Source organism: Phocoena sinus, chromosome 5 (assembly GCF_008692025.1).
Source record: "Phocoena sinus isolate mPhoSin1 chromosome 5, mPhoSin1.pri, whole genome shotgun sequence".
NCBI classification, from domain to species: domain Eukaryota; kingdom Metazoa; phylum Chordata; class Mammalia; order Artiodactyla; family Phocoenidae; genus Phocoena; species Phocoena sinus.
This window is the reverse complement of record NC_045767.1, coordinates 33,704,744-33,727,884: the sequence shown is the minus strand read 5'-3', so window position 1 is coordinate 33,727,884 and position 23,141 is coordinate 33,704,744. Positions and strand designations below refer to the sequence as shown.

Genomic DNA, 23,141 nt, shown 5'->3' with positions numbered 1-23,141 from the left:
AATAATTCGGTATTTCCCCCCCCCAACAAGGTGATAATAACCTAATGAGATTTTAAAAATAAATTTTCATGATTTTTATTTCACTGACTATACGATCATGTTAATAAAAACACATTAACTACTCTTTCATCTATCCCTGACCATTTTTAAACTCAGAAGAATTTAATATTCCATCTAAATCTTAACATGTAATTTTTATGGGTGTGGTGGGAAGAGGAGGACCATAGCTAAAATCTCCATATTTAATTTCCATTATGATTGTCCTTTTGTAATTCCAGGAAGATGTGCTTAGAAATATACATGCATTAACATTACATAGCTATAAGCAGAAAATGTGAATAATTATGGATTCTCAGCTTCAAGTAAAATGGTATCAAATCTTAGAGGGCTGACAATACAAAACCTTCACTGAAAAACTGGGTACTACCATTGCTCTACTTTTTCACCTGGTCAGCTCTCCACAAGCCAGAAAAAAGGAATTATGGATACCTACTGGGGGCACTTATGTTAAGAATCCTTTGCTTTTTGCTCATGATAGAGCTCCTTGAAAGGAATGTTCAGAGACCAGAATGCTCCACAAATATCAATATGGCATTCGATTTTGGGACCTGATGTTCTTTTCAGGGATACTTTTTCATTCTTTCAAAAACACTGAAAAGAAAGAAAATACTTCTACAAATTTATTTTTAAATATCCCTAACGTGGCTTATAAGATCCTCCATGACCTCTTTGTCCACCTCTCCATTCTCTTTTCTAATCACTTTCCCTTTTGCACTAAGTATACCACTCCAATTCCTTTAGTTATTCGGGGGGTTTCAAGCATTTTTTTCCTGCCATCTAGAAGATTCTCCCCTCTCTCCACTTCTCACATTCTAATGTCGATTAATTTCAGATATTACCTTTAACATCACTCTCTTAGAGAAGGTTTTTTACCTCCCTCAGACTTGGTAGTGTCCTGTTATAAATTCCTATTGCTTTCTGTGGCACTTATCACCATTATAACTATTTATTTAATAAAGGAGTCATTAGTAGCCTACTGGCTACAATCATTTATACTTGGCTCAAGTGTTACAGTTTTTAAAAATGTGGGCCACTGTTTACAATTGGGAGATTACATTATATTATGAAGACCCTATTTAATTTATATTTATCCCTAAATGTAAGCAAGAAACTGTTCATTGAACCCCACCCCCATTCAAAAAAAAAAAAAAGGAAAGAAAAAGAATGGAAAACAGAAAACCCAGATCACTTCTCATTGACCTTCTTTCCCACTCTCCTACCACAGGGATTGTCAAAAGTACCTTAAAAAAATCTATGATTTCATAAACTAAATTGAATTTCCTCCTCACTCTCTCATTCTCATCGATTTCCAAAAAAATGGCTTGTATTTCTTATAGATCTTACGCAATCTGGTACATAACTGTGTGGCTCAAAAAATGTATGGTTTTGGGCTTCCCTGGTGGGGCAGTGGTTGAGAGTCCGCCTGCCGATGCAGGGGACACGGGTTCGTGCCCCGGTCCGGGAAGATCCCACATGCCGCGGAGCGGCTGGGCCCGTGAGCCATGGCCACTGACCCTGCGCGTCCAGAGCCTGTGCTCCGCAACGGGAGAGGCCACAACAGTGAGAGGCCCATGTACCGCAAAAAAAAAAAAAAAAAGGATGGTTTTCGTGAAATATTCCATGCTATGCTAAATAATGATAAAGACTGCATTAAAAAATTGTTTTAAGTCAGAAAAGATAAGTACCCTTTCCTAGCTACTTAAGATATTAATACAACATTTTTGAGGAATTAGTGAAGTGCTACATAATAGATACTACTGGTATTTTTCATGTATGTGTTGAAAATGAATTCTATTGTAAAGTATGTAGGTAATATTGAGATAACACCTTAAAATTTTATTTAAAACGTTTTCTTTTAATTAAGCTTCTGTAATAAAACATACATCACACAACTAAGATGTTTCAGCCAACTGTTGATTTCTTCCTGCAAAAAGGATTTACTTTTCCTATGCTCAAGTCCCTTCAATATACTCAGTATTTCCTTCAAAAATAGTTTATATGTACGTATTTTTTTCTTTTAATGGTAAAGTAACTATTTTAATCTCTGAGAATAAATTAAGCGTTCTTCCACACAGATTTCCCAATTTCTTTGTATAGGTTCTCTAAGAAAAACTTCTTTCCTACTTCAAAAAATTCCTATCTTTGAAGATGTTCAGAGGTATAAAGATATGCATTCTAAGTATTTATTTCAACCATAATGACATAAATATATTGAATTAATTTTCAACTGTACAAAGGAAATACACCAACAAAACAAAAAAGCATTTAAACATCTCAGCCATTACAAATCCACTCTAAAATTATTACCATTTTGGTTTTATTCAGATTATCATACTCATCTTGAATACTGTTTGGGTGTATCCTCAAAAAAAATTTTTTTTAAGTCAGCCAGATGGACACTATAGCAGAATCATATCAGAGAACAGGCTGAAGGATGACGGACCTCATCCTATAGTTGGGCTTACAGGGTGGTAACCTTGGAAACTGTAGCCAACATCCAGTGTTGGATGGCGCTATGAAAAACCCAGTATTTCTTCCAAAATACCCTACCACTATTTTGAGATTGTATGAGAAATGCCAAATAGACTGCTCTCATGGTTATTTCCTTTAGTACTGAAATGACACACAAACCAATACATGTCAAGAACTTTCTGCAAAATTTTCTAGCACCACTTGTACTTCTTTGTAATGTGACATCACACTATACCATTTACTAAAGGCAACTGAAGTTGGAAGCAGTTTTTGGCAAAAATAATAATGCCTTTCTGCTGTGTTCTCTCTTCAAGAACTAAAGGGTTAGTATGAAGTTAAGAAAAGGAGGAAGAAAGGAGAGGGAACTTACGAAGATTGAATGTTACACATTCTTTGCATGTTTAACATACATAAAATAAAATACATAAAATAAAGTACATGCTACATGTACTTTAAAAAATAGTTATGCATATTTGGTACCAGGTTTTGCGTCAGGTACATTATGCATATTATCTTTCATGCTCACCCTAACACTAAAGCAGATATTTTTATCTCCATTTCACTGAAACTTTCATAATGTATAGGATTCTCTTTCCAGTGAGGTTAACAACTTGTCCAGGTTCACACAGCTACTATATGCCAGAGCTGGGAAGTAAACTCATGTCTATTTCACTCTACAGATCACTCTTTTCAGTGGCAGAACCATACTGAAAGTTTCCCAATTCACACAGGTAGTGAGTGGTGCAATTAGGACTCAAACCCATATGTCTTGACTCCAAAGACTGTGCTATCTACTATACTATGTTGTCTCTGAGCAATGAAAAGAGATGTTCTCCTTAGTCATAATATACATACATATATATATATATTGAAGGCTTACTTGACTTCTTAGGTAATTCTCCATTGCTTCTGCTAATAAGGAAATCTATATGATTGATAGCTACCTCAATAATACATAGAAAAAGCCAAATGGGGTGATTGCTTCATTTATTTTATCAATAGGAAAGCAGTCATGATAGAAAGGAAAAAGTGAGGAAAATCATCATAATGATGATGATGGTAATAACATTAATAATAATAATCACTTACATAGCACTTGCTCTTTGCCAGGCACTGCTCTAAGTTGTTTAGTTGTACTGATTTATTTAGCACAACAATCCTATTAGGTAGGTACAATTATCATTTTCATATAAGCAGGGTTAAGGAAACAGATACAAAGAGGTTAAGTCATGTCCCTAAGGTCACACAACTGTAAGGGGTAGAGCTAGGACCTAAAACCCAGGTTATCTGGCTCCACATTCCATGCTCTTAACCAGTAGGCTATTGGGCCCCTCTTTGTAGAAAGAAACAACTAGAAAGGGACAACTTAAAAAAAAATGCGAGGTTATTTTGTTTACAAGGTTACCAACTGGATGGTGATTCCATCATATTACTATCAACAGATGTTCTGAACAGTGAATTTGCTAATCTGCTTCAGCAAAGAATTTAGTTAAATTTGTTCAGATTGATTACTTATGCTTTTAAACTCAGTTAAGTGGGGATTTCAGTAAAGCACAATATATTTAATAAATTCAAATTAATGGTTAATCCTAACCTATCTTTGTCTACAAAGTCTATCTCAAGAATTAAGGTGAAATATGGAGTTAGCCTATCTCTTCTCATTTTGTAGACTTAAAAAATGTTTTTTTCTTTCTTTCAAACATGTTCCAAGCTTATGTCACATAATATTTTGCTTAGAAAAGGCGCATTCAGTGTGTTTGTGTGTATATTAATCTGGATTCACTTTTTAGGACTTCCCATGACCACTTCCCAGTTCCTTCAAGCATCAAGTACAGTTAGTGGGCTCAACACGATGAAAAAAGACATCTATTAGATCTAATTAGGAAAGACATCCCAAATAAGTGCACTGTGATTAAAAATAAAAGGAAACACAGGTGTACTTAAAGGCGAAGTTTACATTTAACCCCTCCACCCTTCTTTTTTCTTAAGTCACATTTTTCTTATAAACTTTTTTCTTCCCCAACTGGAATCATATAGTGACCAAGTAAATGATGAGCCAGAATAATGGCACTGAGGATCAATGCAATTCACATCAATAGAGGCACCCTACTTTCAAAAGTAAGTAGTGTTTACCTTTTCAATGAGTCAGTTCTAACAAACATATACTCTTACTTTCTGATTTCAGAAATAATGACTTTATTCTAATGTACAAGCAGAATTACCACTAATCTGCCTATACAATATGAAAACAGATTCCTTCACCAGTGTATAACTGGAATATTTATGCACAAAATTGGAAAGGTATTAAATTTACTTTACTTGAAAATGCACAATCATCATTCCTAACATATATTTTTTAGACCTGACCAGAAAAATTCTTTTAATTCTAATCAATCATCCTCTGCTTACTTTGGCAATTTAGAAACAACAGGAAAATATCTGCACGGTACAGACAGTATTTGTAGTTTGCAAAACTAGCTTTTCTGTAACTGTTCAACACCAATAGGAAAAAAAGAGAGAGAACTTGATTTCCATAAAGAATCTCCCAGAAAAAAAAACACAAGAACTAAACTACTATTTGTTGATACAAGAAATAATTAACTTTAATTAAAGTTTGATAAGTTAGAAAGCTGATGGTGAATACTTTTAATTTGGGGGGAAAGGGGAAGTAGAAGTTTTAAAATAAATCCAATAATTTTTGCTATTATTTTCCCCAAAAGGATGAAGATTTTCAACAACAGAAAGATGATAACTACCAGGTAGAGATAATCCACTAAAAATAAAAATTGGGGTAGGCAGCAGGTTTCTTTTCTTTTCTTTTTTTTTTAGTTTTTCCTCCAGCATTATTGACATAAAGAATTGTACATATTTAAAATGTACAACAGGATGATTTGATATGCATATACTTTGTGGAATTATCACAATCACATTAACTTAACACAGTTATCACCTCACATAGTTACTATTTTTGTTTTGTGGTGGGAATGCCTAAGATTTACTATCTTAGCAAATTTCAAGCATACAATACAGTATTATTAACTACTGTCACCATGTTGTCTTTTAGATCCTCAGAACTTATTCATCTTATAACTGAAAGCTTGTATCCCTTTGAAGGTTTATTGTAGTGTAAGTCCTCACAGTTGGCTTTTTTTAAAATTTTATTTTATTTAGTTTTTATATAGCAGGTTCTTATTAGTTACCTATTTTATACATATTAGTGTATACATGTCAATTCCAATCTCCCAATTCATCCCACCACCACCACCACCCCCCGCCACTCTCCCCCCTTGGTGTCCATACATTTGTTCTCTGCATCTGTGTCTCTATTTCTAGGCAGCAGGTTTCTTATTTCTTTTGAGAGTACTTATTAAATATGTAGCGTTAAGGTACTTTTCTTTTATACTTTGATTTTTAGACAAATTTATCTCTTGGATAATTTTAAGTGTGTTTATTTTCAGCAATCACTTGTGGCTGCCTGAAAATATGGAGAACAGCAATAAACACATAGAAGGGTTGGAGCCAATGAAATGCTATTTGAAGAAAGCAGAATTTTTCTACTTGAAAAACATTTTGGTTTCCACAAAAATGTAGTTTAGTTTTTTCTTCCACAGATTGTTATATCCTATGTAACCATATTACTTTCATCTTTTCAGCGAAAGCATCAAAGCTTAAACCATAGTTACATTCAATATTTCTACACTTAAGCATTCAACTCCTAAACTTACAAGCTCCTCACTTATGAATACAATATATAGCTTGACTTACTATCCTGCATTGTATAAATGGAATTTCCCTGGAGTGTGACTTGCTCTCCCAAGAGGACAGGGTTTCTCCTTTCCTCAAACTGTCAAACTGTTAGCAAGCAGCTATGGATAGGAGAGAGCAAAGTTCCATGTGAATTACATCTCTGTATAAAATTCTCAAACCCCTTCCCAAGTGGCCTTTATTTACTCTCTATCAGTTGGAGATAAATAGGCCTATCCTAAGCAAGGCAAATGTGTCACCCCACCCGCCCCCACCGCCCTGCCCTTTACCTTTTTGATGGCATCACTGACATGAAAGTAAATGATAGTGAACTATTATGACCCAGTTTTATATCTACAATGCTGGGCCAGCAGAACAGGTACTATACAAGGGAGATAATTCAGAGACGGATGATGAGGCTCAAGCAGAAGAGATTCTGAAGGCTTGTACGATTATTTTTGCAAATTGTTATAAGAATGTCTCATTATCCTATAATTAAATTTCACTTAGTGATTCCATTTATATATATCTATACCTGGTAAATCAGAGAAGAGAAGAATGCACTCATTAAAGCCATTAGACAAAAGCCGGTCACGCAGCTGCTGAAGAATTGCTACTCCGATACAGAATGGGAAGGAGGAATTCCCAAGCAGTAGGGTATCCCAGAGGTGGAAAATTTTGTGCAGTGGAAATACATCTGTAAAATGACAAATATAAATTAATTAATTGAGATTAAAAATAAAAAATTAAAACAACAACAAGCTACTTTACTAGACATGGTAATTCCCTTATGGTCAAAACTATTACAGAACAAATATTGGCAAACTGTTTTTTGTAAAATGCATATTTGGCTTTGTAGATTTACTGCTTCCTAAGGCATCTTAAAAAACTGATAATCAGATTGATCAAATAGATGACATTTTCTAGCCACCACTATCAATCTTGGTATAGCTGTTACATTCATTCTTCCTAGAATTTTCAGGTCATATTATTCTCACAAGTTTACATACTTAGAAGAATTTTAGTATTGTTATAGATTCAGTATCATTATATTTCTATTATGCACTCTAAAAACTGCTTTTTGAAATTCCCATAAAAAAATCTGATTAGCAATTTTTTATTTTTGGAAACTTTCTTTTTTTCATTTATCAATACTCTGAACATCTTTCCAGGCCAGTGCATACAGATCTACTTCAAATATTGTATTCCATTAATCAAATGTACATATTTAAGCAGAATATCCACTGTATTAATATCTGTAACTGATTAAAGTATTACATATTCACATAAACTGTTTATTTCTAGAGGAATTTTAGGATAGGAAATAACAAAAGTATTAGTTATTAGCCAATCTCTAAAAATTGAGTCTGATTTGGTTGTAACAGTTGCCTTCTAAAACTCTATGTAAATACTATAGTTAATATTAATTTATTTTTCAATAGAGGGCAGAGATTTTATGAATGTCATGATATATCAGATAGGTTTTCATCTTATAGAACAACCTTTTTGATATTTAGTAGTCAGAACAATTGAAAAAAATTTCTACCCAACTATATTCTTAGAATTACATAAGCATGCTCATGTAATTAAATCTGCTTAGTATTATTGTAACTATAATATACTGGGGAAGAATGAAGCTGTTCTTTTGCTAATACAATATTGAAAGAAAAGGGAAAATGATACTTACGAGTAAACATGGTGAGAAACCAAGGGATGGCATAGAGCTATGAGTGGAAAAAGATAGGGATGCAGGGGATGGATAAAGAGGAAATAAAAGAGATAATTAGAATGACTTCCAGTAAACTGAATGGTAAAAAAAGCTCTATGTTTTGGTCTACTCCACTGATTAAAAACATTCTTTAACACCATATACAGAAATAAACTCAAAATGGATTAAAGACCTAAATGTAAGGTTGGATACTATAAAAATCCTAGAGGAAAACATAGGCAGAACACTCTCTGACGTAAATCACAGCAATATTTTTTTGGACCCACCTCCTAGAGTAATGGAAATAAAAAAAAAATAAACAAATGGGACATAATTAAACTGAAAAGCTTTTTTTACACAGCAAAAGAAACCATAAGCAAAATGAAAAGATAAACTATGGAATGGGAGAAAATATTTGAAAATGATGCGACTGACAAGCAATTAATTTCCAAAATATATAAACAGCTCTATATAAAAAAAAAAATCAAAAAATGGGCAGAAGTTCTAAATAGATGTTTCTCCAAAGACATACAGAAGGCTAAGAGGCACATAAAAAGATGTTCAACATCATTAATTATTAGAGAAAGGCAAATCAAAACTACAATGAGGTATCACCTCACACTGGTCAGAATAGCCATCATCAAAAAGTCTACAAATAATAAATGCTGGAGGGGGTGTGGAGAAAAAGGAACCCTCCTGCACTGTTGATGGGAATGTAAACTGGTACAGCCACTATGGAGAACTGTATGAAGGTTCCTTAAAAAACTAAAAACAGAGTTACCATATGATCCATCAATCTCACTCCTGGGCATATATCTGAAGAAAACTCTAATTCAAAAAGATACGTGCACCCAAATGTTCATTGCAGCACTATTTACAATAGCCAAGACATGGAAGCAACCTAAGTGTACAATGACAGATGAATGGATGAAGAAGATGTGGTATATACATACAATGGAATATTACTCAGCCATAAAAAAGAAAGAAATAATGCCATATGCAGCAACATGGATGGGCCTAGAGATGATCATTCTAAGTGAAGTAAGGCAGACAGAGAACAACAAATATCATATGATATTGCTTAGATGTGGAATCTAAAAAACTGATACAAATGAACTTATTTACAAAACAGAAATAGACTCACAGACATAGAAAACAAACTTACAGTTAACAAAGGGGAAAGGAGGGGGGATAAATTATGAGTTTGGGATTAACATATACACACTACTGTATATAAAATAGATAACCAACAAGGACCTACTGTATAGCACAGGGAACTATACTCAATATCTTGTAATAACCTATAATGGAAAAGAATCTAAAAAGGAATATATATATATAAAACTGAATCACTTTGCTATACACTAGAAACTAACACAACATTGTAAATCAATTATACTTCAATAAAAATTTTAAAAAATAAAAGAGAATCTAGACAATTATAATTATTATCACAAATATTCTATTAAATAATGACATCTATTACAAATGCTGCAGATGATCCTTTGGCCAAGGCTTATTCCACAGAGTATTTTCATTTCATCAAAGACTACACTCAAGACAATGCCTAATCCAAACACAATACTAGCATGCTAATTTCAAAGGTCTACTTTTCAAAGGAGAGCTTTGTTCTTAGGAATAAAATATTCCTAAGATTTGAAGAGTCCTCAACAGTGTTGAGTTACCCTTACTGAGTATTTTTTGAAACATGATGAGATGATATTTGAAAAATGTCCAAAATGTCTCATTAAAAAATTTTTATGAAGCTTATGCCTTCTATTACCACTTTCTAAATTAACAGGAAGCTTCATAAGAGACTAAAAGTAATGAGATCCAGGAATGAAATAATTTGGTTCTTTAGATGAGTGACAAATTTATTTTCCTAAGTTTACTCTCTAGAAATGAAACACACACACACACACACACACACACACACACCCCAATTAATTTTGTGAGATTTTGAAAGTGAGAAATCATTCTTAATTTCTAAAAGTAGAGTAAAATCTCCTTTGTTAATAACAAGTATCAAAAACCAACAATAATTTATAGAAAAATCTGAAAAAGCTCTACTTTTATGTTTTATGTCAGTGCATGCTCCTATTAGACAAAGATTTTTGTACTACCTATAGCGTTTAAATAAATAGTTTTTCAGCACCTATCAATTGTGAATTTATAAGTAGAGTTGAATATTTCTTTGCATTATACACAATTGAGTATCTATGCTATTAAATGCCAGTCAAGAACCATAAGTACAGTTAAAGACTACATTAAAATCTAAGCACTGTATGTGAAATAAACCCATTGCTCCCTACAAGATCATCACTTATATGCACTGACACAGCCATTACAAATGGGGAAACTGAGGAGTACAGAGGTATGTGACTTCACTATAGAGTATTGGTTGTAGAAAACAATAAAATATAATAAACTCTGAATTTTTCAGCCTAATTTAAATTTAAACATACAGCCTGTATATATAAGTTCCATCAGTATTATTTAACTTTTCTTGCTTTTAAGGATATAACATAAATTATATTATGCTCTACCCTTCTGATCAAAGCCAATTGTTTGTCATTAGGAATCTTACCTGAGTTACTTCAGCAACAAAACTAACAATCCCTTTTATTGAAGAGAGCATGTGTATGAGGAAGAACATAAAGTGGGGAGGAACCACCTGAAAGGATCAGGGGGAAAACATGCCAGGCTCACACAAAGCCAGGCATGGTTCATCTTACCACTAGCTAGAATTTTTTTTAAAACCCTGAAATAAACGAGACATAAGGTAGAGTACTCAAAAGGATATTGCCTTAGTAATGGGGCAAAATTATGCTCCAAAATCATGCTGCCCTGGTCTCACTTAACAAACCTTAAAAGCAAGCCTTGAAAAGATCAAACTGTTTCAATGTTACCTAGCTGCATCTCCAAAAAAAAAGCTCAAGAATATTTACAAGAACATAAAAATATCCAATAACCAAGAAGCTAAAATTCACAATGACTGAAATTCATTAAAAAAAAATCAGTAGTGCAAAGTAGCAGAAAAAAATGATCATAACGAGGAGAAAAATCATTCAATCAAAATGGACAAAGAACTAACATAAATGTTTGTAATAGCAGGCAAGGATGTCAAAATGCTTTTTTTTTTTTTTTTTTGTGGTATGTGGGCCTCTCACTGTTGTGGCCTCTCCCATTGTGGAGCACAGGCTCCGGACGCGCAGGCTCAGCGGCCACGGCTCACAGGCCCAGACGCTCTGTGGCATGTGGGATCATCCTGGACTGGGGCACGAACCCATGTCCCCTGCATCAGCAGTTGGACTCTCAACCACTGCACTACCAGGGAAGCCCTCAAAATGCTTTTTATATCTGTATACATATGTTCAAAAATCTAACAAATAATTGAACACATTAAGTAGGGACATAGTAGATATTAAAAAGAACCAAAAAAACCTCTCTAGAGATGAAAAATACAATGTTTGAGTTAAAAAATACACTGAATAGGATTAAGAGCAGATCAGACACTGCAGAAGAAAAGATAAGTAAGCCTGAAAATACAGCAATAGAAACTACCCAAAATGAAACATGGACGGGGGATAAAGAAAAACAAAACATGTCCTATGCATCAGTGAGCAACTTCAACCAGCTGAATATATATGTTATTGGAGACTGCAAAAGACAGAGAGAAGATGAGAGGGGACAGAAAAAAATATTTGAAGAAATAATAGCTGAATATTTTCCAAAAGTGATGAAAACTATAATCTGATAGAGTAAATAATCTCAAGAACCTGAAGCACGTGAAACATGAAGAAAACTATACCAAGGTACATCATAATCAGATTTCTCAAAAAATCTTACACCATAGCCAGAGAAAAAAGGCACACTATGTAAAAGCATCAGTGAGAGGAATGTTTTCTTGTCAAAAACAGGGCACAAAAAATGACAGTGGAGCAACATTTTTCAAGTAATTAAAAAAAAAAAACCATCAACTTAGAATTGTATGTTCAGCAAAAATATCTTTCAAAGAGAAAGGTAAAATAAAGACTCTCACACAAACAGAAACTGAAAGAATTTATCAGCAGCAATCCTGCACTATAAGAAATGCTGAAGTCAGTCCTTCGGGCAGAAGGAAAATGATACCACATGGAAATCTGGACCTATACAGAAGAATGAAGAGACTCAGGATTATAAAAATGTAGTTAAATATAAAAAACTTTTATTAAAAAAAAATCTTTAAAAATAACTGACTCTCGGGAGTTCCCTGGCAGTCCAGTGATTAGGACACCACGCTTTCACTGCCAAGGGCCTGGGTTCAAACCCTCGACGGGGAACGAAGATCCCACAAGCTGCGTGGCACAGCCAGAAAAAAAGTGACTCTCTAAAGCAAAACTAATAATTTATGTGGAGCTTATAATATATGTAGAAATAAAAGGTAGAACAACAATAATACAAATGCCAGGAGGGTAAAATGGAGGTATATGTTGTAAAGTATTTATACTATATGTGAAGTGGTATAATACTACTTAAAAGCAGGTTATAATAAGTTAAAGAATTATAGTATAAACCAGAAATTAACCTCAGAACTATTCACATTTTGCGTTGGACAACTCTTTCAAGGGGGAGGTGTAGTTTGCATTTTAAGATTTTTGTAGCAACCCAGCCTCTGTACTAGATGCCAGTAGCACTTGCTCAGTTTTGTCAAAAATGTCTCAGACTTTGCCAAAAAATCCCGTGGGAGGCAAAACTGCCCCTGGTTGAGGACCACTGTGTAAATCTTAAAGAAACCAATAAGAAAATAACAAAGAGTTATAGCTAGTGTCTTAACAAAGGAGATAAAATAGAATCACAAAAAATATATCCAACAAATCCGAAGAAGGCAGATAAAAAGGAAGAAGAGAACAAAGAACTGATAGGACAAATAGAATAAAAATAACAAATTGGTAGGTTTAAAGGCAGCCATAGTAATAACCACAACAGAAGTCAATGGTTCTTGTGATGGTTAATTTTATGTGTAAACTTTACTGACACAGGTGCCCAGACACTTAGTTAAACATTATTCCGGATGTGTCTTTAAGGGTGTTTCCGGATGAGATCAACATGAAAATCAGTAGACTTCGTAAGGCAGACTGCCCTCCCTAATGTGAGTGGGCCTCATGGAATTTGTTGGAGGTCTGAATAGAACAGAAGGTAGAGTTAGGGAGAATTCACTCTATGCCTGATAGGATAAGCAGTGAAGAAAGCATAGCTCTAGCTTCTAAGGATCTTACAGTTCATTAAGAGCAGTAGCTATTCATTAAATATTCTCTCAATCCACTCCAATTAGGTTCTAGCCTTCACCTCACCACCAGAACTGCTCTTCTCTTGGTCATCAAAGGTCTCCATGTTTCTAAATCTAATGGTCAATTCTCATTCTCAGTCTTTACCAATCAGCAGGCTTTGACATAATTTACTATTCTCACCTCCTCTAACCACCTGCTCCCCACCTTAACTTGGCTTCCAAGAAACCACATTCATCTAGTTTTCTGACTGCTCCTTCTCCATCTCTTTTGTTGGTTCCAATTTATCTCCCTGACTTAAATATTGGCATGCCCTATATTCAGTGCTTAGAACTTTTTTCTCTTTTATTTTCTCCAAATGATGTGAGGACTTATATCTACAGCTCTATCCCAGACCTCTCTCCTGAAATCCAAACTGGTATGTACAAATGCCTACTTGACATTTCCACTTGTATATCTGATAGATATGCATATTATGTCCCAAACTAAGCTCCTGACACTGCTTCCAAAATCTGTGCCTCCAAGTACAGTCTTCCAAATCTTCGTTAAGAGCGATCCTATTCTTCTAGTTGTTCAGGTAAACAAAACTGTGGAATCATTCTTATCTCCTCTTTCTTCCACATTGTACATTTGTCACCAGCAGTCCTGCCAGCTCTTACCTTCAAAATATATCCAGAATATGAAAACTTCTCACCACTTCTACTGCTAATTTCCTGATTCAAGCCACCATCATCTCTTGCCTAGATTATGACAATAGCCCATGACTAGTCTTCTAGATTCCATCCTTGCCCCTCGGATTTTTCTTACCACAGCAGGCAGAATGATCTTGTTAAAATGTTTAGATAAGAACATGTAGCTTTCATTCAGTGGCTTTCCACTACCGACAATAAAAGCTAAAGTCTTAACTATGATCTATAACAGCAGTCCCCAACCCTCTTGGCACCAGGGACCAGTTTCATGGAAGACAATTTTTCCACGATGGCAGCGGGAGGGGAGGAATGGTTCAGGAGGTAACGTGAGCCGCGATGGGGAGTGGCAGAACGCAGCTTCGCTGGCTTGCTTACCCGCCCGCCGCTCACCTCCTGCTGTGCGGCCCTGTTCCCAACAGGGAACAGGTCCCTGGCCAGCGGGGTGGGGACTCCTGATCTATAAGACTCTGTGTAATCTGGCCCTTCAATTACCTCTTTGACCTTCATCTCCTTGTTCACTGTGCTCCAGTCACACTGGTCTCTTGTCTCCTGGCTGCTCCTTTGACATCCCTGGGATGCTTACACCTCAGGGCTATAGCTCTTGCTGCTCTTGCTGTCGCTTCTGTTTGGATTGCTCTTTCCCTCAATTCATTAAGGCATTTATTCAGAAGTCACCTTTTCTGTGAGCCTTTACCTTACTGAAATATTCAATCCCTCCTTCACCTGAGCACTTAACCTCCATGTCCCTGATTTAGCTGTTTTTTGTTCAGTACTTATCACTACCTAACATACCACAAAGTATATTTATCTTTATTGTCTGCCCCCCACTAAAATATAAGTTGAATGAGGGCAGAGATTTCTGTCGTTTTTTTTTTCCATTTATGTAACCAGGGCCTAGGAAAATGTCTGGTACATAATAGGCACTGAAATATTTGTTGAAAGAATGAAATATATATAATAAAGATATTTGAAAGGGACAGATTAAAAGATTAAATAGTCACAAGATTACACAATTTATTTAGAAGTTTTCAATACATATGAAATAAAGAGAAAATCAGTTAATCTTCCTTGGGGTGTGTATGTGTGTGTGTGTATCCTTCATATTAAATAGTGGCAAGTATGGAAAAAACATTAAACTTGAAATGCTGAACTATATACTTATACTTTGACAACAATTATGAAAACAGTTATTAGAAATAAGCAAAATGAAGCATATTCTAATAAATATTTGAAAAGTAATAATTCAAGTTGAACAAATTTCTTTAATATATAACAACTCCTAGGTTCTCACCAGCACCAGTCACTGCTTACCAACTAAAGTCAAGTAAATAAATATGTAATATACTCTGTGAGACTGTAATGCCTGTTATTTATTCCTTCTATTATTTCTCCCTATTAAAATTTTAACTGATATTTTCATCTTAAATAATTTCTTAGCATATTGCTATATCTTCATAATACAGTCTGATACAAAAAAGACAGCAAAATAAGAGAATTTTGAATACTAGGGTAGTTTAGGTTTTAATTAAAAAAAACAAATAATGAAATATTTTCTTACAAATATATAAAATTAGTCTTATTAAGTTAGAGATATTATTAGCTACTTCCCGATTTAAAGTTGGAAACAAACCCAGTGAAAAGAAATCATACATTCACACGTTGTTTTCTCCAGATCATGAAATTATATGTTCCTGAATTAGCCTAGTGCTAGTCTGCTGAAAGAGTCAGCTGAGTAAATACTGCCCCCTAGCAATAATCAAGAAAGTATAGTGTTATTAACCATTTCATGAAGGCTTTCTATATGGTCTGGTAATGTCAAAGTTAGAAACATCAATAGGAAAAACAAAGGCAGGGGCTCATTAACTTGATTTTCAAGAGCAGAAAATTAAGGCTCAAAAACTTACAAATATATAAAAATGAAAAAGATTAAAAAAGGAAATATTTCTTATAATATAAACTCTAGGTGAATCTTTTGTCAAATGGATTTATTTACAAACATATTATGTGTTCTCTCTCTCTAATATACATAGTAATAATAAAAATTAATACAAAAGGGAGTCCCTTCTAATTGACTTTCTTAATCTATTTTTTTAATGAACATATTTTCTGTTTACCTCAAGTCAAAAGCATTTTTATATTTAGGTTACTGTAAGCCACCTCTGTAAAATGCATGTTGACCATTAGATGGATGCCTTGCAATGATTCTCTGCCTTAGAAAAATGTACATCTAGCCATTCAAGTAAAGGATGCTTGAAAAACAGCAGGTTTTCAAAGCAGTACATTTTCATATATTTTCTTGAAACTTTGAAACTCTGATTTTGTCATCTGGTAGCTACATATCTCTTTGAACCTTTAGGATTATTGTGAAGATTAGTTAATGGCTCTAAAACACCTGGCAGAAGATGTGGCATATATCAGATATCAGCATAGGAAGTACAATTATCATTCTTAATAACAGCCCAGAAGCTTCTACAATCGGAAAGTATTTCAACAACCCAAAATTCCGAGTTAACCTCATGAAGCCATCTAACAAAAGCTACACACGTTTTGGAACCAGGAGATAGGAGTGGAAGGTAAAGAGAAGAGAATCCTGAGCACTGGGAACTGTACATGATGTTTCAGAGGTCGAGGTAGACTCAATTAATGCAAGGCACAGACGAAGAAGGCTAAAGTATTTCTAGTCCTGCTGGCTCTCAGAACCAATATTCCTCAATCCCATGTCAACTACTCTGAGTTCACAAAATTTCAAAAATTCTTACATAAAATCTTTTCCCTCAACTTTTCAAATTCTACAAGATCCTTTATTTTGTCTATATCTGACTCACTATTGCCTTCTTAACCACATATAAAATAACATGACTTGATATGAAGGAAAATCAAGAATACGTCCCATAAAACATTTGTATTGTTCCATTCTGTTACTCATTTTCAAAAGACTGTTAGCTTTTTCAACAATGAACAAAGATGATGGCTTACGTTAAACCAGGATAAATTCGGTGGAATGGGAAAGGGTTTCACGTAAATAAAAAAAACTACATAATACAGGCAAAAGCGGTAATAAATAGCTCTCCTTATTTAATAGTACTCCTATCTTCTTAGAATCTTGGGGAAACATTTGCAAGTACAAAACCTGCTTTCATAACCAGCAACAAGGGGACAAAAGTCAGGAGGTGAGAATTATAAATCTATATGATAACAGTGATTTACAGAGCAACTCTTTAGAATATTTTAAATAGAAAAAATTTATATTCTGATATTTTTGTGAACCAGTAACCCTGAAACAAAAGATTATCTGTTTCTAATCTTTATCTTAATAAAGCAGCCAATAAATACTGCATTCTTATAGATAAAACAAAGTAGTATGGAACACAGTGCCTGGCACATTAATGACTGTATTGAATCTATAAGACGTGCTATGCAACACCTTCTGGGAGACGGAAAAGTACCTTAAAAATCAAGCAATAAAAAAGGTTAAAATTTAAAATGAAGTGGCAATCTCACCAACTCGGACAAACAAGAAAGTCTTTATTGTTAGTATCATATTTCCTCCAGCAAAGTGTTTGTTAACGAATGCAGCAAAATAATATATCCATTATAGCTTGTAATATAATGCTTTTTAAAATGTAAATCATATTAACATAACCAAAGAAACAGTGCAACATGAACAGATTCTAATAAGTAAAACAAGAACACCGATAATGGTTAAGCCCTTAATACTAACTATGTACCTGGAACTGTGTTAAACGGTTTATATGTATTATCTCATTTAATCATCACAATAATCCTAAGAGGTAAGATTTATTATAATCAACATTAAGAGGACTGTGGATAAGAAAAACTAACAAGTGTTTAGCTAGTAAGTTGAAGCGTCCGGATGAGAACCCTGCCCCATTTGACACCCGTGTCTGAGTGCTTACCCAAATTGTGGTCACAGACTTCTGGGGACCTTCAAGACCCTTCAGGGGCCCCAAACTTCAAAGCTATTTTTATAACAATACTGAGATGTTTTTGCTCTTTTTTACTATGTTAACATTTGAGCTAATGGTGCAAAAATAACCCACCGGTGAATAAAACTACTGGCACCTCATCGCAAATCAAGGTAGTGGCACTAAATTATAGAAGTCATATTCTTGTGAAGGAGTAAAAATTATTAATTTTGTTAAATATCTTTTAAAATGTTCCATGAGACAAAATCGGAAGTATGCATAAAGTACTTGCACTGTATACCAAAGAAAAAGATTGTCTTGAGAGGGAGCTTCAAGATGGCAGGAGAGTAAGATGTGGAGATCACCTTCCTCCCCACAAATATATCTGAAATGTATCTACATGTGGAACAACTCCTACAGAACACCTACTGAACGCTGGCAGAAGACCTCAGACCTGCCAAAAGGCAAGAAACTCCCCACGTACCTGGGTAGGGCAAAAGAAAAATGAAAAAACAGAGACAAAACAATAGGGACGGTGCATACCAGTGGGAGGGAGCTGTGAAGAAAGAAAGGTTTCCACACACCAGAAGTCCCTTTGCGGGCAGAGACTGTGGGTGGCGGAGGGGGGAGCTTCGGGGGCCACAGAGGAGAGCGCAGTAACAGGGGTGCAGAGGGCAAAGCAGAGAGATTCCCGCACAGAGGATCGGTGCTGACCAGCACTAACCAGCCTGGGAGCCTTGTCTGCTCACCCACCGGGGCGGGTGGGGGCTGGAAGCTGAGGCTCGGGCTTTGGAGGTCGGATCCCCGGGAGAGGACTGGGGTTGGCTGTGTGAACACAGCCTGAAGGGGGCTAGTGTGCCACAGCTAGCCGGGAGGGAGTCTGGGGAAAAGTCTGGAGCTGCCGAAGAGGCAAGAGACTTTTTCTTGCCTCTTTGTTTCCTGGTGCGTAAGGAGAGGGGATTAAGAGCGCTGCTTAAAGGAGCTCCAGAGGCAGGCGCGAGCTGCGGCTATCAGCACCGACCCGAGAGACGGGCATGAGACGCTAAGGCTGCTGCTGCCGCCACCAAGGAGCCTGTGTGCGAGCACAGGTCACTATCCACACCTCCCTTCCGGGGAGCCTGTGCAGCCCGCCACTGCCAGGGTCCTGGGATGCAGGGACAACTTCCCCGGGAGAACGCACGGCGCGCCTCAGGCTGGTGCAACGTCACGCTGGCCTCTGCTGCAACGTCACGCTGGCCTCTGCTGCCACAGGTTCGCCCCGCACTCCATATCCCTCCATCCCCCTGGCCTGAGTGAGCCAGAGCCCCCGAATCAGCTGCTCCTCTAACCCCATCCTGTCTGGGCGGACACAGATGCCCTCAGGCGACCTGCACGCAGAGGCGGGGCCAAATCCAAAACTGAACCCCGGGAGCTGTGCGAACAGAGAAAGGGAAATCTCCCCCAGCAGCCTCAGGAGCAGCAGACGAAATCTCCACAATCAATTTGATGTAGCCTGCATCTGTGGAATACCTGAATAGACAACGAATCATCCCAAACTGAGGAGATGGACTTTGGGAGCAACGATATATATATATATATATATATATATATTTCCCTTTTTCTCTTTTTGTGTGTGTATGTGTATGCTTCTGTGTGTGATTTTGTCTGTATAACTTTGCTTTTACCATTTGTCCTAGGGTCCTGTCTGTCTTTTTTTTTTATTACTTAAAAAAATATTTTTTAATAATTGTTTTTTATTTTAATAGCTTTATTTTATCTTCTTTCTTTCTTTTTTTCCCTCCCTTTTATTCTGAGCTGTATGGATGACAGGCTCTTGGTGCTCAAGCCAGGCATCAGGGCTGTGCCTCTGAGGTAGGAGAGCCAAGTTCAGGACACTGGTCCACAAGAGACGTCCCAGCTCCACGTAATATCAAATGGCGAAAATCTCGCAGAGATCTCCATCTCAACCCCAACACACAGCTCCACTCAACGACGAGCAAGATACAGTGCTGGACACCCTATGCCAAACAACTAGAAAGACAGGAACACAACCCCATCCATTAGCAGAGAGGCTGCCTAAAATCATAATAAGGCCACAGACACCCCAAAACATACCAACAGACATGGACCTGCCCACCAGAAAGACAAGATTCAGCCTCATCCACCAGAACACAGGCACTAGTCCCCTCCACCAGGAAGCCTACACAACCCACTGAACCAACGTTAGCCACTGGGGACAGATACCAAAAACGGGAACTACGAACCTGTAGCCTGTGAAAAGGAGACTCCAAACACAGTAAGATAAGCAAAATGAGAAGACAGAGAAACACACAGCAGATGAAGGAGCAAGGCAAAAAACACCAGACCTAACAAATGAAGAGGAAACAAGCAGTTTACCTGAAAAAGAATTCAGAATAATGATAGTAAAGATGATCCAAAATCCTGGAAATAGAATGGAAAAAATACAAGAAACGTTTAACAAGAACTTAGAAGAACTAAAGAGCAAACAAATAGTGATGAACAACACAATAAATGAAATTAAAAATTCTCTAGAGGGATCAATAGCAGAATAACTGAGGCAGAAGAACGGATAAGTGACGTGGAAGATAAAATATTGGAAATAACTATTGCAGAGCAGAATAAAGAAAAAAGAATGAAAAGAATTAAGGACAGCCTCAGAGACCTCTGAGACAACATTAAACGCATCAACATTTGAATTATAGGGGTCCCAGAAGAAGAAGAGAAAAAGAAAGGGACTGAGAAAATATTTGAAGGGATTATAGTTGAAAACTTCCCTAATATGAGAAAGGAAAGAGTCAATCAAGTGCAGGAAGCGCAGAGAGTCCCATACAGGATAAATCCAAGGAGAAACATGCCAAGACACGTATTAATCAAACTATCAAAAATTAAATACAAAGAAAAAATATTAAAAGCACCAAGGGAAAAACAACAAACAACACAAAAGGAAATCTCCATAAGGTTAACAGCTGATCTTTCAGCAGAAACTCTGCAAGCCAGAAGGGAGTGGCAGGACATATTTAAAGAGATGAAGGAGAAAAACCTACAAACAAGACTACTCTACCCAGCAAGGATCTCATTCAGATTTGACGGAGAAATTAAAACCTTTACAGACAAGCAAAGGCTAAGAGAATTCAGCACCACAAAACAAGCTTTACAACAAATGCTAAAGGAACTTCTCTAGGCAGGATACACAAGAGAAGGAAAAGACCTACAGTAACAAACCCAAAACAATTAAGAAAATGGTAATAGGGACATACATATCGATAATTATCTTAAATGTTAAGGGATTAAATGCTCCCACCAAAAGACACAGACTGGCTGAATGGAAATGAAAACAAGACCAGTACATATGCTGTCTACAACACACCCACTTCAGACCTAGCGACACATACAGACTGAAAGTGAGGGGATGGAAAAAGATATTCCATGCAAATGGAAATCAAAAGAAAGCTGGAGAACAATTTCTCATATTAGACAAAATAGACTTTAAAATAAAGACTATTAGAAGAGACAAAGAAGGACACTACATAATGATCAAGGGATCAATCCAAGAAGAAGATATAACAATTGTAAATATTTATGCACCCAACATAGGAGCACCTCAAAACATAAGGCAATGGCTAACAGCCATAAAAGGGGAAATCAACAGTAACACAATCATAGGAGGGGACTTTAACACCCCACTTTCACCAGTGGGCAGATCATTCAAAATGAAAATAAATAAGGAAACACAAGCTTTAAAAATGATACATTAAACAAGATGGACTTAATTGATATTTGTAGGACATTCCATCCAAAAGCAACAGAATACACTTTCTTCTCAAGTGCTCATGGAACATTCTCCAGGATACATCATATCTTGGGTCACAAATCAAGCCTTGGTAAATTTAAGAAAACTGAAAGCGTATCAAGCATCTCTTCTGACCACAATGCTATGAGACTAGATATCAATTACAGGAAAAAATTTGTAAAAAATACAAACACATGGAGGCTAAACAATACACTACTTAATAACTAAGAGATCACTGAAGAAATCAAAGAGGGAATCAAAAAATACCTAAAAACAAATGACAATGAAAACATGATGACCCAAAACCTATGGGATGCAGCAAAACCAGTTCTAAGAGGGAAGTTTATAGCAATACAATCCTACCTTAAGAAACAAGAAACATCTCAAATAAACAACCTAAACTTACACCTAAAGCAATTAGAGAAAGAAGAACAAAAAAAACCCCAAAGTTAGCAGATGGAAAGAAATCATAAAGATCAGATCAGAAATAAATGAAAAAGAAATGAAGGAAATGATAGCAAAGATCAATAAAACTAAAAGCTGCTTCCTTGAGAAGATAAACAAAAGTGATAAACCATTAGCCAGACTCATCAAGAAAAAAAGGGAGAAGACTCAAATCAATAGAAATAGAAATGAAAAAGAAGTAACAACAGACACTGCAGAAACCAAACGGATCATAAGAGTTTACTACAAGCAACTATATGTCAATAAAATGAACAACCTGGAAGAAATGGACAAATTCTTAGAAAAGCACAAACTTCCAAGACTGAACCAGGAAGAAAGAGAAAATATAAACAGACAATTCACAAGCACTGAATTGAAACTGTGATTAAAAATCTTCCAGGCTTCCCTGGTGGCGCAGTGGTTGAGAGTCCGCCTGCTGATGCAGGGGACACGGGTTTGTGCCCCAGTCCGGGAAGATCCCACATAACGCGGAGTGGCTGGGCCTGTGAGCCATGGCTGCTGAGTCTGCGCGTCTGGAGCCTGTGCTCCGCAACAGGAGAGGCCACAACAGTGAGAGGCCCATGTACCACAAAAAAAAAAAAAAAAAAAACAAAAATTTCCAACAAACAAAAGCCCAGGACCAGATGGCTTCACAGGCGAATTCTATCAAACATTTAGAGAAGAGCTAACACCTATCCTTCTCAAACTCTTCCAAAATATAGCAGAGGGAGGAACACTCTGAAACTCATTCTACGAGGCCACCATCACCCAGATACCAAAACCAGACAAAGATGTCACAAAGAAAGAAAATTACAGGCCAATATCACTGATAAACATAGATGCAAAAATCCTCAACAAAATACAAGCAAACAGAATTCAACAGCACATTAAAAGGATCATACACAATGATTAAGTGGGGTTTATTCCAGGAATGCAAGGATTCTTCAATACATGCAAATCAATCAACGTGATACACCGTATGAACAATTTGAAGGAGAAAAACCATATGATCATCTCAATCGATGCAGAGAAGCTTTTGAC

General features: G+C 36.1%; 1 protein-coding gene across 4 annotated transcripts in view; it reads right to left on the bottom strand.

The window, feature by feature from the left end:
* The window catches only part of TBCK (TBC1 domain containing kinase), a 251,136-nt gene that overhangs the window by 108,553 nt on the left and 119,442 nt on the right, over positions 1-23,141 (bottom strand). For all 4 annotated transcript variants that reach the window (XM_032633096.1, XM_032633095.1, XM_032633098.1 and 1 more), the window contains exons 21-22: positions 7,964-8,000; positions 6,812-6,973 (exon numbers count right to left, since the gene is read on the bottom strand). In XM_032633096.1, coding sequence (XP_032488987.1) covers positions 6,812-6,973; positions 7,964-8,000 — 199 coding nt within the window. The remainder of the gene's footprint in view (positions 1-6,811; positions 6,974-7,963; positions 8,001-23,141) is intronic.